The sequence below is a fragment of the Bufo gargarizans genome, chromosome 5 (assembly GCF_014858855.1).
Source record: "Bufo gargarizans isolate SCDJY-AF-19 chromosome 5, ASM1485885v1, whole genome shotgun sequence".
Lineage (NCBI taxonomy): Eukaryota > Metazoa > Chordata > Amphibia > Anura > Bufonidae > Bufo > Bufo gargarizans.
In genome coordinates, this window is record NC_058084.1 from 440,686,153 (window position 1) to 440,698,120 (window position 11,968).

At 45.2% G+C, this 11,968-nt stretch overlaps 1 protein-coding gene across 2 annotated transcripts in view; it reads right to left on the minus strand.

Annotated features, from left to right (window-relative positions):
- LOC122938486 (LIM zinc-binding domain-containing Nebulette) overlaps positions 1 to 11,656 on the minus strand; it is a 235,380-nt gene extending 223,724 nt beyond the window's left edge. The window contains exon 1 of one of the 2 annotated variants that reach the window (XM_044294032.1): positions 11,422 to 11,656. In XM_044294032.1, the coding sequence (XP_044149967.1) occupies positions 11,422 to 11,490 (69 nt within the window). In that variant the 5' untranslated portion in view covers positions 11,491 to 11,656. The remainder of the gene's footprint in view (positions 1 to 11,421) is intronic. The other variant, XM_044294031.1, reaches the window with a different exon arrangement.
- Positions 11,657 to 11,968: the final 312 nt, after the last annotated feature.

Genomic DNA, 11,968 nt, shown 5'->3' on the forward strand with positions numbered 1-11,968 from the left:
TGCTTTTGGCATAGCACATGACTATGGTCCCATTTGGAGAAGCAGGGACTTTGTGGGATCCTCGCGTAAGCCTATCAAAAATGAAGAATCTGTAGCTCAGTTATTTAGAGCATTAGAATTGCCTAAGATGGTGGCCATTGTCAAGGTACAGGCCTACACCAAAGAGCAAACAAAGGAGGCTGAAGGGAACCATAGGGCAGATGATGCTGCCAAGCAGGCTGCTTTGTTACCTCCTCCCGTAATGGCACATACTGTGGACACAGTTCCGCAAAAAGGGGAGGTGGATCTAACCCTCCTCCAGAAGTTGCAGAAACAAGTTCCTAAATCAGAAGAGGAAGAGTGGGTAAGAAGAAAGGCCGAGAAGAATCAGGAAGGTTTGTATGCCATAGATGCTAAACTGTGCCTTCCAAGAGTACTGTACCCCATGATGTGTGTCCTATCACATGGCCTTACCCACCAGTCCAAGGAAGTAATGGTAAGTTTGGTATCTAATTTACGCATTTGCTCGTGACGGGCCGGCCGCCATCTTGCTTGAAAATATGGAGCAAAATCTCGCGCAAGAGTACGTTATCACGCTGGGACGTCATACATCACCGCGCACGAGATCTAAAATCAAGATGGAGGCTGGTGGTCCGTCGAGAGCAAGTTAAGGAGGTAAGTGAATTTTTTAGTTTTTTACACTATTTCCGGTTACACTATTTCCAAAAGGAAATTTGGTTTCGAGGCGAATCGAATTTATCCTGAAATTTATCCTGAAATTCGAATCGAATTCAATTTTGTGGGATTCGATTCGCTCATCTCTATTAATAGCCATGCAGCACCTTCAATACCCCATGGCCATTAGCAATGCAGACCGCGACGCGACCATGCTGTGTGGTCGTACCCTAAAGGAGCCTATGATTGGGAACAAAAAACTTTTGTCTCTGATCATTGCTTCGTGTAAACTTGTACCAGATCGCTTGGCAAACAAGCAAACACTGGTTTGCCAGGTAATCCCACCTTTTATGTTACATTAAAAATCATAATTTTTTAAATAGGGGATATGCTGGTAGCACATGAAAACTGTCCCCATACCGAAGATAATTGCCACATGTAAAGGCAGGTAATGCGCAGCAAACAACATGCTGTTATCATCAATTGGACCCTAAGGCTGTTTTAACATTTATCTGATCAATATCACATATACACTATAGGGAGAAAAATATTGGGACACATTGAACTCAGGTATTTCATTCAGCGCCATTGCCACAGGTGTATAAAATCCATCCCCTATGCAGTCTGCCTTAACAGACATTTGTGAAAGAATGGGTCACTCTAAAGATCTGTCTGAATTCCTGTAATAGGATGTCACCACTGGCACAAGATACTTTTTGAAATGTCTTCTCTCCTGGATATTCCACCATCACCTGTGAGTTGTATGATTGCAAAGTGGAAGCGTTCAGGAACCACAGCAACTCAGCCACAAAGTGTAGACCACGTAAAGTTACAGAGCGGGGTCGCTGAGTGCTGAGGCGCATAGTGCATAAAAGTCACCAATGCTCTGCAAAGTCTAAATCTCCTCTGGTACTAACATCTGCAGAAAAATTGTGATGTCCCGGGAGCTTCATGGCATGGGTTTTCATGGCCGAGCAGCTGCATGCAAACTTTACATCACCAAGTGTAGCACCCTAGAGTGATGTTACCACTACTGCACCCTGCTACTATCTGTAATGGGCTAATATACTGTCATCTTATGTATATCTGTCCTATACCCTGTGCATTCCTAATCTTTTTGCAACTGTTTTGTTCATGTAATGTGCCTGGTTCACCAGCAGGTGGCAGCAAACACAGCAGAGCTATCTTAGATAGAATGGAACTTACCATTCCATTCTAAATCCCCCCCCCCCCCCCTCTAGAGAGAAGTGGGCTAGTCCTACTTCCTGCAGGAAGGGTGGGACCAGTTAGTTCCAGTTTATGTCTTCCCTAGACAGGGGAAGGGTGTGCAAGCGCACTTCTCTGCTGGACGTGCCCACGCCAGCCAAAGCACCCTGAACTGTGCTGGCCATGGAGGCCAAAGCTTAGAACCTCAGGAGCCAGGAGGAAAGTTCTCTGGCATAATCTAGAGTCAGACTACAAAGAAGAAGTGCAGCATAAAGAAGAAGCTGAGTTATACAGCCAGCCTATCAGTACAGTTAGAGAGAAAGAGAGATATAGAAGAGTTGAGTTTGCCTGCCAGTTTTATGCTAAAGCCTGCTGAAACCAAGACAAAGCCTGAAAACTGTTTGGAGAAACGTTTATTCAAGTAAAGCCGCCATTGAACTTCATCTCAAGGTCTAGAATCAAGTTATTTCTTCAAATCCTTCAATTATTCACCCTATTTATTGCTTCGGAGCCATAGCCTGGGGTCCAGCTGCATCCATGTAGGAGCACCGTGAGGAGCACATAAAGAGACATTTTAGGCCACAACATACCACTCTGCATTTCCTACACTAGGACGCGACAGAGGGCCCTGGGGGAGGCTGCCTGTTGCACAAGCACAATGCTCAGTCTGATGGAGTGGTGTAAAGTACGCCGCCACTGGACTCTGGAGCAGTGGAAACGTGTCCTGTGGAGTGACCAATCACACTTCTGGTGGTCTGATGGTCTGGGTTTGGCAAAAGGCAGGAGAATGTTACCTACCTGACTGCATTGTGCCAGCTGTAAAGTGTGGTGGAGGAGGAAAAATTTTATGGTGTGTTTTTCAGGGACCCTTTAGTTCCAGTGAAGGGGAATCTGTTTGGGGAAGATCCTTTCCTTTTCCAGCATGACAGTGCCCCAGTGCTCAAAGCAAGGCCCATAAGGGAATGGTCGGGTGAGTTTGGCTTGGAAGAAATGGCCCACACAGAGCACTGTCCTCAACCTCATCCAACACCTTTCGGATGAACTACAATGGAGATTGTGAGCCAGGCCTTCTCACTCAACATCAGTGTCTGACCTCATAAATGCTCTTCTAGATGAACCAACACAAGTTCCTACAGACACAATCCAAAATCTTGTAGAAAGCCTTTTCAAAAGAGCAGAAGGGGGACCAAGTCCATATGAATGCCTAAGGATTTAGAATGGGATGTCCTGTAGGCCCCAATCATTTTCTCCATGTAGTGTATCTATTCATAGATCGATATCCATCTGTTTTAACTTCTCTGAGATATCTCCTTCCTATCTGAAAGTGCTGACAGAGGCTGCATATTTCACTGCACCAGGCAGGGATGGGTCAGGTGGAGGAGTTTGAGAACGGTCACAAGAGGGGGGGGGGCTGAATATTTGTTCTAGTTATTTTATCACAGGGGGGGATGCCACTGATTTCCTGTAGAGAATTTGAGAGGATTTATTTTTAGGTAGTTTGCTGTAATCATCTGGAAAGAAAAATATTTTTTTTAGCAAATATGAGGCTAAATGTAATTATAGATAAAAGCAATTTATCATTACCAAGTCTTAGTAACTAGGAGTGCAGCACTGAAGGAGTGGAAGCTCTCTGGGCCAAACACTGTTCAGCGTCCCCCTCCTCTTTTATTAAAAATAAAAGGGTCAAAAGTTCCACAAAAAAAAATAAAAAAAAAATAAATAAAGCTACAGATACGACATGGAAATTACACAACAATTACAATATAAGACCGCATATAGTCAAACAATCATAATGCTGTAAACATGTACAGAGAGCAAAGCTAGCAGTTTCTGAATAGTACTACTACACACTGCTCATATAAAACCGCTACGTACCGACTAAATAACAGTGGGACAGATGCACTAATGAGCTATAATTCTGGCACATTTGACTTGCACCAAATTTATTAAACACTTTATTACAATGGCGTGGCTAAGTGATGGCGGGGAGGGGCTTAGTGATGGAGGGGAGGGGCTCAGTGGGTAAGGGTAAGGCTAACATGCACCCACATGCACAAAAACTTGGTACAAACCAAGTCAACTAATAGGTTGCATAAACTTATAATACTACCCAAATAACTAGTAGTAGTAAACTTATTATTGCTAATATAGAGCTCCATGACAGAATGCAGTGTGCAAATAATGCCGCCAACACCCGGAGCCAAATAAAAACTGCCATATACTGCCCAAATAACAGGTCATATGAATTCTGTCTATTGATGCTGATGTGGCAGGAACTTGTAATAAGCCCATGCTATGACTATGCTTTGATGAATTGTTTCTGAGGGCTCCGAGATTGGGGTCAGGCCGGGTTCACATTTGCGTTTTGGTTATCGTTATGCAACGGATTCGTTGTAATAATGGAAAATAACGGAAGCCATGAGTTCCCTTTTTATAACGGATCTGTTTCAAATATACATTAACATAAACGGATCAGTTCCTTTCCGTTATTATCCTGTTCCGTTTCTTTCCGTTATTAGGTTTCAAACGGAAACCAAAACGCTGATGTGAATTCACCCTTACACTGGTTATGCAAAGTGGTGATGGCTGCCTAAAATGTTACGAAGAGTGTTATAGCGGTTTTTCAAATTGGTGGAAATGCCTGAAAATAAGAGATCATATTGACAACACCTCGTTACCGTCATCAGATGCTACATACGCAGGAGGCGACTGAAAGTGGTCATACTACATGAAAAATCAGTGGAGTAGATTTAATAAATCAATTAGAGCACTCTGGCATACATACCACCCCCCCCCCAAAAAAAAAAAAAAAAGGGTCATGGCCTGTTACAAAGGGGAACGAATTTAGGAAGCCAAATTCTTACACAAATTGAGCCAATTATTTGGCTATGACACTAATCAGTGTAAAGAGCATCGACTATATTATCCAGCATCACACATCACCGCCGACAGTCGCCGGCTTTGTTAACATGAGCAAAGATAAAATACTTAGGAGTTACGTGAAGTATCGTGATGATCTTGATTTGGTTTTCAAATGCAAGGCAACTTATTCATGTACCGTATTTTTCGTCCCATAAGACACACTTTTTCCCCCCAAAAGTGGGAGGAAAATGCCCCTGCGTCTTATGGGGCGAATGCTGCCATTTTACATTGCAGACTGCGATGTATCAGCTGGACGGGGTAGGGAGGAGGGGCCGGTGTCATGCAAATGCGGCGGGCCGGTGTGGTCACTGTACTCCGGCCCCGCCGCTCACTCACTGCTTTATTGCTTAAACATTTTATAATAATAGCTTTAATTGACGTTTCGATCTCCAGCCCCATCTGTACTACCGTACTTACTAAATGTCCTGTAGCAGGCAGAGCAGGGCGGGTGGCCGGCACTCACTGACGTTACGTGCCTGCGCCGGCTACTTCATTCATAAAGTAGGCGGCGCAGGCACGTCACGTGACATCAGTGAGTTCGTCACGTGACATCAGTGGACATTTAGTAAGTACGGTAGTACAGATGGGGCTGGAGATCGGAACGTCAATTAAAGCTATTATTATAAAATGTTTAGGCATTAAGGAATGAGTGAGCGTGGGGCCGAAGTACAGTGACCGCACCGCCCCGCCGCATTTGCATGAAACCGTAATAGTCTGCCATCCACGATCCACAGATCCCTCCAAAACAGTGGCGTCCGCCACAGATCCCCTCCAAAGCAGTGCGTCATCCCACAGATCCCCTCCAAACAGTGGCGTCATCCACAGATCCCCTCCAAAACAGTGCGTCATCCACAGATCCCCTCCAAAACAGTGCGTCATCCACAGATCCCCTCCAAAACAGTGCGTCATCCACAGATCCCCTCCAAAACAGTGCGTCATCCACAGATCCCCTCCAAAACAGTGCGTCATCCACAGATCCCCTCCAAAACAGTGCGTCATCCACAGATCCCCTCCAAAACAGTGCGTCATCCACAGATCCCCTCCATAACAGTGCGTCATCCACAGATCCCCTCCATAACAGTGCGTCATCCACAGATCCCCCATAACAGTGCGTCATCCACAGATCCCCTCCAAAACAGTGCGTCATCCACAGATCCCCTCCAAAACAGTGCGTCATCCACAGATCCCCTCCAAAACAGTGCGTCATCCACAGATCCCCTCCATAACAGTGCGTCATCCACAGATCCCCTCCATAACAGTGCGTCATCCACAGATCCCCCATAATAGTGTCATGCACAGACCACCATTAGTTCAAAACCCACCAAAAGCACACCTTTTGGTTAAAACTATTTTTTTTCTTATTTTCCTCCTCAAAAACCTAGGTGCGTCTTATGGGCCGGTGCGTCTTATAGGGCGAAAAATACGGTATATGTGACGTTTCGGTCCTACATGGACCTTTTAAACACTAGTTGCCATAAGAAGAAAAGATGGAAAAAGTGGTTTGAGGAAGGTGACTTGTCACCATGTGGTCTCCGGGTCTCCATTCTGTCACAAAGGGTAAACTGTTTTTCTAGCTCTGTGGTCCTTTCACTTTGTGCCAGTCAGCTAATAACCCCTATCTCTAAACTACTGAGAGGACATAAGCACTTTTAGTAAGACAAGAACTGAGCTATAATGAGTGTCTATAAGGTCAGAGAGCAGAGATAAGGAGTCTGTCAGCTCCTGGTCTGACTGAAAATCCAAAGGGTGCTACTAGAGCATGTCGGCTCTGTACAGAAAAAAGGACACCATATTTTTAAATAAAGACTAATTAAAAAAATGATTATTCTTTTTTTAGCTTAAAGGGGTTATCCAAGACTACAAAAAGTCCTCCATATGCCGGGCCCTTCACACTGAATATACTTACCTGGCTCCCCGCACTGCCGCTGCTTCTTGATGAAAACATTCGATGTCGGGGGGGAGCAGCCAATGGCAGGCGGGGATGGGGGGGGGGGCGAGCCTCCCTAGCGTCACCCGCAATGCTAGGTAGGCTTATCCCCGTCCCCGCCTGCCAGTCTAGACTTTTTTATTTTAAATTGCCCATATCCAGACACATAGACAGGTATTCGTGCAGGAACAACGCATTTCAGATCCTTCAGTAATAATTCGAAAACAGTGCAACATAAATGACTCCAGTGCCTGTTATCTAATGTTATATTTTGTGAACTGTGATAAATAGTGCAATAATTGGGGGAAAATAATGCTTTTCATATCCTTATGTCTGTATTTTGCTAATCTAAGGGGCATTTTGAAGCATTAGCTGGATTCACTGAGGATATATGTAAGGGGGCAAATACTTTTTTCAGACCCATATGTCTAGATTTTTGAAGCTAAGGGCATTTTGAAGCATCAGCTGGATACTTTCGTTCACTTTGCATAAACTTGCTGAGTAAACACAAGTGCCGCCATGAATTAGAAGTGTCACCTGGCTTCCCTACAGCACTCAATATTCATCCTCTCAGGCGGCTTTCCAGCACTTAAAAATATTCCCTAGGACTTTTTGCGGTTGCACAATGCACTTCTATCTAACTTATACACAGGACACTACACTGGGCATGACCGTCATACTATAACTACTACTTTCAGTGCAGATATAAACCACTACAACCTCCAACATCAACTAGACATGACCATCATGACGTAGTCTATAATACCGTATACATAAAGTACACATAAGAAAAGCTATTAGAGTGGCTGTATATCTAACTAGAAATAACACATCACTTGAGCGAACTATTTACCGGTACACTAAGCAGCACCACTCAATGTCAAGCGGCAGCTGCAAAAGCAGGCAAGATTTAAAGGGAGTGTGTCAACTATTTTATTTTTCTGCCAGTTAAAACCAGATAGCTACACACATCCCATTTTTCTAATCTGTTTCTATTTTCTGATTGTAGATTTCTTTATTCCGATTCCTGAACATGGTTATAGGGGTGGCCATCATTCCTGACCTGCCTTACAGCAGCCTCCATTGACCACAGACACAATGGACAGGGGTGGACCTCATTGTACTGTACAGGGAGGAGGAGTAGATAAGCTGTGAACATCCCTATAGTGAATTGTGGATCCTGTGTTATCTAGCTATATATCTATAGGTGATATCTGTCATTGTAATTCCATCTGTGATGACAATGAGATGACTGATGAAAAGTGATCGGTGCCAAAACTAAGAAAGTGGCGCCTATTATTAGGCCTAGTAGGCAGAGGAAAAACTGCAGGGTTTTAGTATTTTTTTTTTACATATATAGTGACATGGAAAACTCTTTAGGAATACTGTAGGTTTAATACAAAAACTTGATTTAAAATATAGGTCATAGTCTGATGACACATTTAAAGGGGTTATCCCATGAATAAGGTGAAAAAGAAAGACCTACATAATCTAGTGCAGGCATCCTCAAACTGCAGCCCTCCAGCTGTTGTAAAACTACAACTCCCACAATGCCCTGCTGTAGTCCGATACCTGTAGGCTGTTCGGGCATGCTGGGAGTTTTGCAACAGCTGGAGGGCTGCAGTTTGAGGATGCCTGATCTAGTGCATGACAGTCTCTCCAGCCCTGTACCTCACATGGATCCAGAGATCTTCCCATTCATTGCTCCAATAGCTGAGCTAGATTTATTTCAAGCCGGGAGCTCGGGGATGTGTCCTTTCTGCTGCAGCTGATGGCTGTTGAAGGATGGAACCGAGCGTTGATGTCAACCTCAGTGAGCTGGACAGAGAATTTACAAAAAGAGCAAACAGCAGGTGGCGCTCTACAGATAGCCTCTGTGCTATTCACTGAAATCTATACAAAATGTTTAATTACATGCAGTTACAAAAGTATTCAGAACCAGGTGCTGGTTTGCAAAATGCAGACTAATTTTTCATGGGACGACCCCTAGTGCGTATATAAAGAGAGCTAAAAATGTAAAAAAAAATTAAAAAAAAAATGCTCTCCTCTATAAACCCCCTAGTCACCTCATTCTGAATATGGGGTTTAGTTTTGGCCTCCACACTTAATCTGGCAATGGGAGGCTGGAAAAATTGGATTAAGATGCCTTAGAGGTGGAATTATTAACATACAAATATATACACAAGTTCAGTAAAAAGAATCGGCACCTGATTCACTCCAAGAACTGTACAAAGAACCTTCTTTACAGGTTTAGGAAAACCAATTCAATATCAAGATAGGAAAGGGTTCTTTACAGTCAGAGCAGTCAAGCTTTAAAATGTCCGACCCCAGTAGGTAGCAATAGCCGATACTATGTCAGAATTCCATGGATGAGGTTTAATTGATCCAGGGAAATTTTTCGACAGCCATGTGAGGTCAGGAAGGCGACCATTTTCCCCGACCCCTATGGGGCAAAATTGTCTGTAGTTGGCCATGGCGAGAAGGTTTTGTGTTTATCCTTCAGACCTTTTTGGACATGTGTCTTTTTTTCATCAAGTAAACGATAACTTCCGACATGATCTCACCGCTGATCACGTATCCAACAGGCACAGTGCTTCATTTTCTAAAGGGCTTTCCAGGATTTTTCTATTGCTGGTTTATCCTCAGACTATAGATCATCAATATTAGGTTGGTGGGCGTCCAACTCCCAACACCCCGCCGAGCAGTTGTCTTAGGGTATATTCCGTCGCCGGAACTGCCTGCCGGATCTGGAAATCCGGACGCAAACAAATGCATTTGTGAAACAGATCTAGATGCGGATACGTCTCACAAATGCATTGCAATACCGGATCCGTCTTTCCGGTTGTCATCCGGAAAAAAACGGATCCGGTATTTATTATTTTCACATTATTAAATGTCTGCGCATGCGCAGACCGCAAAACCAGGTCCGTTTTGCTGGAAGACTTAATGCCGGATCCGGCACTAATACACTTCAATGGAAATTAATGCCAGATCCGGCATTCCGGCAAGTGATCAGGATTTTTTGGCCGGAGAGAAAACTGCAGCATGCTGCGGTATTTTCTCCGGCAAAAAAACAAAACGCAAGAGGGACTGAACTGATGCATCCTGAACGGATTGCTCTCCATTCAGAATGCATTAGGGTAAAACCGATCCGTTTTTTCCGGTATTGAGCCCCTAGGACGGAACTTAATACCGGAAAACAAAAACGCTAGTGTGAAAGTACCTTAAGGAGGCCACGGCCCTCTGTGAGCACCTAGGTCTTTTCATAGGCCATGTGATGTCATATTCGTCGGTCACGTGGTCTAGACGCTGCTCAGTCCCATGACTGAGCAGCCGCTATCAAATGGACCACGCTGTGCTTGGCGAGGAGGGCGCAAAGCTACGGGGCTTCCTCAAACAGTGATGCCGAAAGTTGACCCCTGCAGATCTCATATTGATGACCATCAGTATGAAAATCCCTTTAAGTTTTTACAGAAGAGCATCTTCCAAGTTTAGAGTTGTTGGGGGGGTGCCCTCATTTGTGCAAGTTTTGACGCATTTGTTGTTCTTTTATTAGCCAGCCCGATAAGAAGGCAGCAAACTTATAGAAACTGAGCCTTCAGTGGAGGAAGCAGCACTCTCATCATCATCATCATCATCAAGGCCGTTCTCGTCTCAGCGTGATGCATGCTGCTTCATTATCACTTTGCCACCATTCATAGCCGACGTTCTGATCGCTGCCGGTGTGAGGTCCTTGTAGCTGACATCTCCACGGCTCAGCGGTACCCCTGCCGTCTGCCGTCAATATGTGATGATTGCACTTATTTCCTAGACAAGTCATTTCTGCATTGCTTTCAGTCACTCGGATGAAAAGCTTCCCCCCCCCCCTCCTTCCCCAGCCATAGGTGACATTGCACAAGAGATTAGAAGCCATTTACACAACTGTGCACACACAGCAGTGGACATCGCGGGGGGTGGGGGGCCCATTCTCTCATTTCCAGTGCCCTGATCTTTCACACTGGCGTTTTGGCGTTCCGTTTCTGAGATCAGTCATGGGTTTTCAACAAGCTCGTCCAAAACGGATCAGTTTTGCCCTAATGCATTCTGAATGGAAAAAGGATCCGCTCGGAATGCCTCAGTTTGCCTCCGTTCCGCTTTGCAACGTTTTGGTGTCCGTCTGACGAAACTGAGCCAAACGGATCCATTCTGAACGGACGCATGCAGTTGTATTATCTGAACGGATCTGCACCAAACTGCCAGTGTGAAAGTAGTTGTTCCCCTCCGCCGTCCAGTACGCGTCCGTCGCCTCCCTACGGTATGAAGAAATTGCTAATTGCAAGCATTCCAGCAGCAGTCACTCCTCAAGTGCTCAGGTATTCTCTCCTCTGGCATCGTCCTTAACCCTTTCAGTTAAAACACGCTGTGCCCATCGCGTGCAACTTTAAAGACGCAGCAGAGCTGAGCTTGTCATCTGGCACCAAGCATGCATCGGTTTATCCTTGTTTTTTTTACATAGGACAAGCAGCAACACGGCTGCAAAGAGTTAAATCTTGCCAAATCCTGCTCTGCTGCGTCGGTACAGCTCTGCACCCCCTGGTGGGCACCTGCGCCCTGCACCCCGATGGGCACCTGCACCCCCCGTAACTAGTTCCACAGGGCAGCAAAGTGGACGTCGTCTTGTCCCATCTCTCTGCGTCGTCTGAACAAGACCCTCAAACCTCCGGAGTTATTACCTTGTCCAAGCAGTTGACTTTTTCCGTGGGATACACGACTCTGCCACAGCGGGCACACTGGGGGTTCATTTTCTGTTAGAAGAACGGCAATGCAAAGTACAAGCCGGAGGGGGAACGAGAAGAAAGCGCCCCCCGGGGTGATGGCGGCTGTCAGTTGGCAGGCAGTGCGAGCGCCGATCAGCTGGAGGATGAATACATCACACTGCAGTCCCAAGGCAGATGTGTGTGCGACTGTGTGCAGCCTCAGAGCTCCCTCCCCGTCAGCCCTGCCTTTTTTTTTTTTTTCATGTTTTTTTTTCTCCCCATTGCTTTATTGAAATGCACAACTTACAAATGAAACACACACAGGCTGATACAAGGTTATGTTCAGACACGTCAGATTTGGTGCAGAATTGTCTGCAGTTGTCCTGTTCATCCGAAGGGCGTTTGCAGAAATCCGTGCACAGGCTGCCAAAACCCAATTCAGGTGCATGCAATGGAATGTCTGCACCCAATCTGCCCCATTTTTGGGTGTCTCTATACGTTTTACAAGCGTTGCTCACTTCCT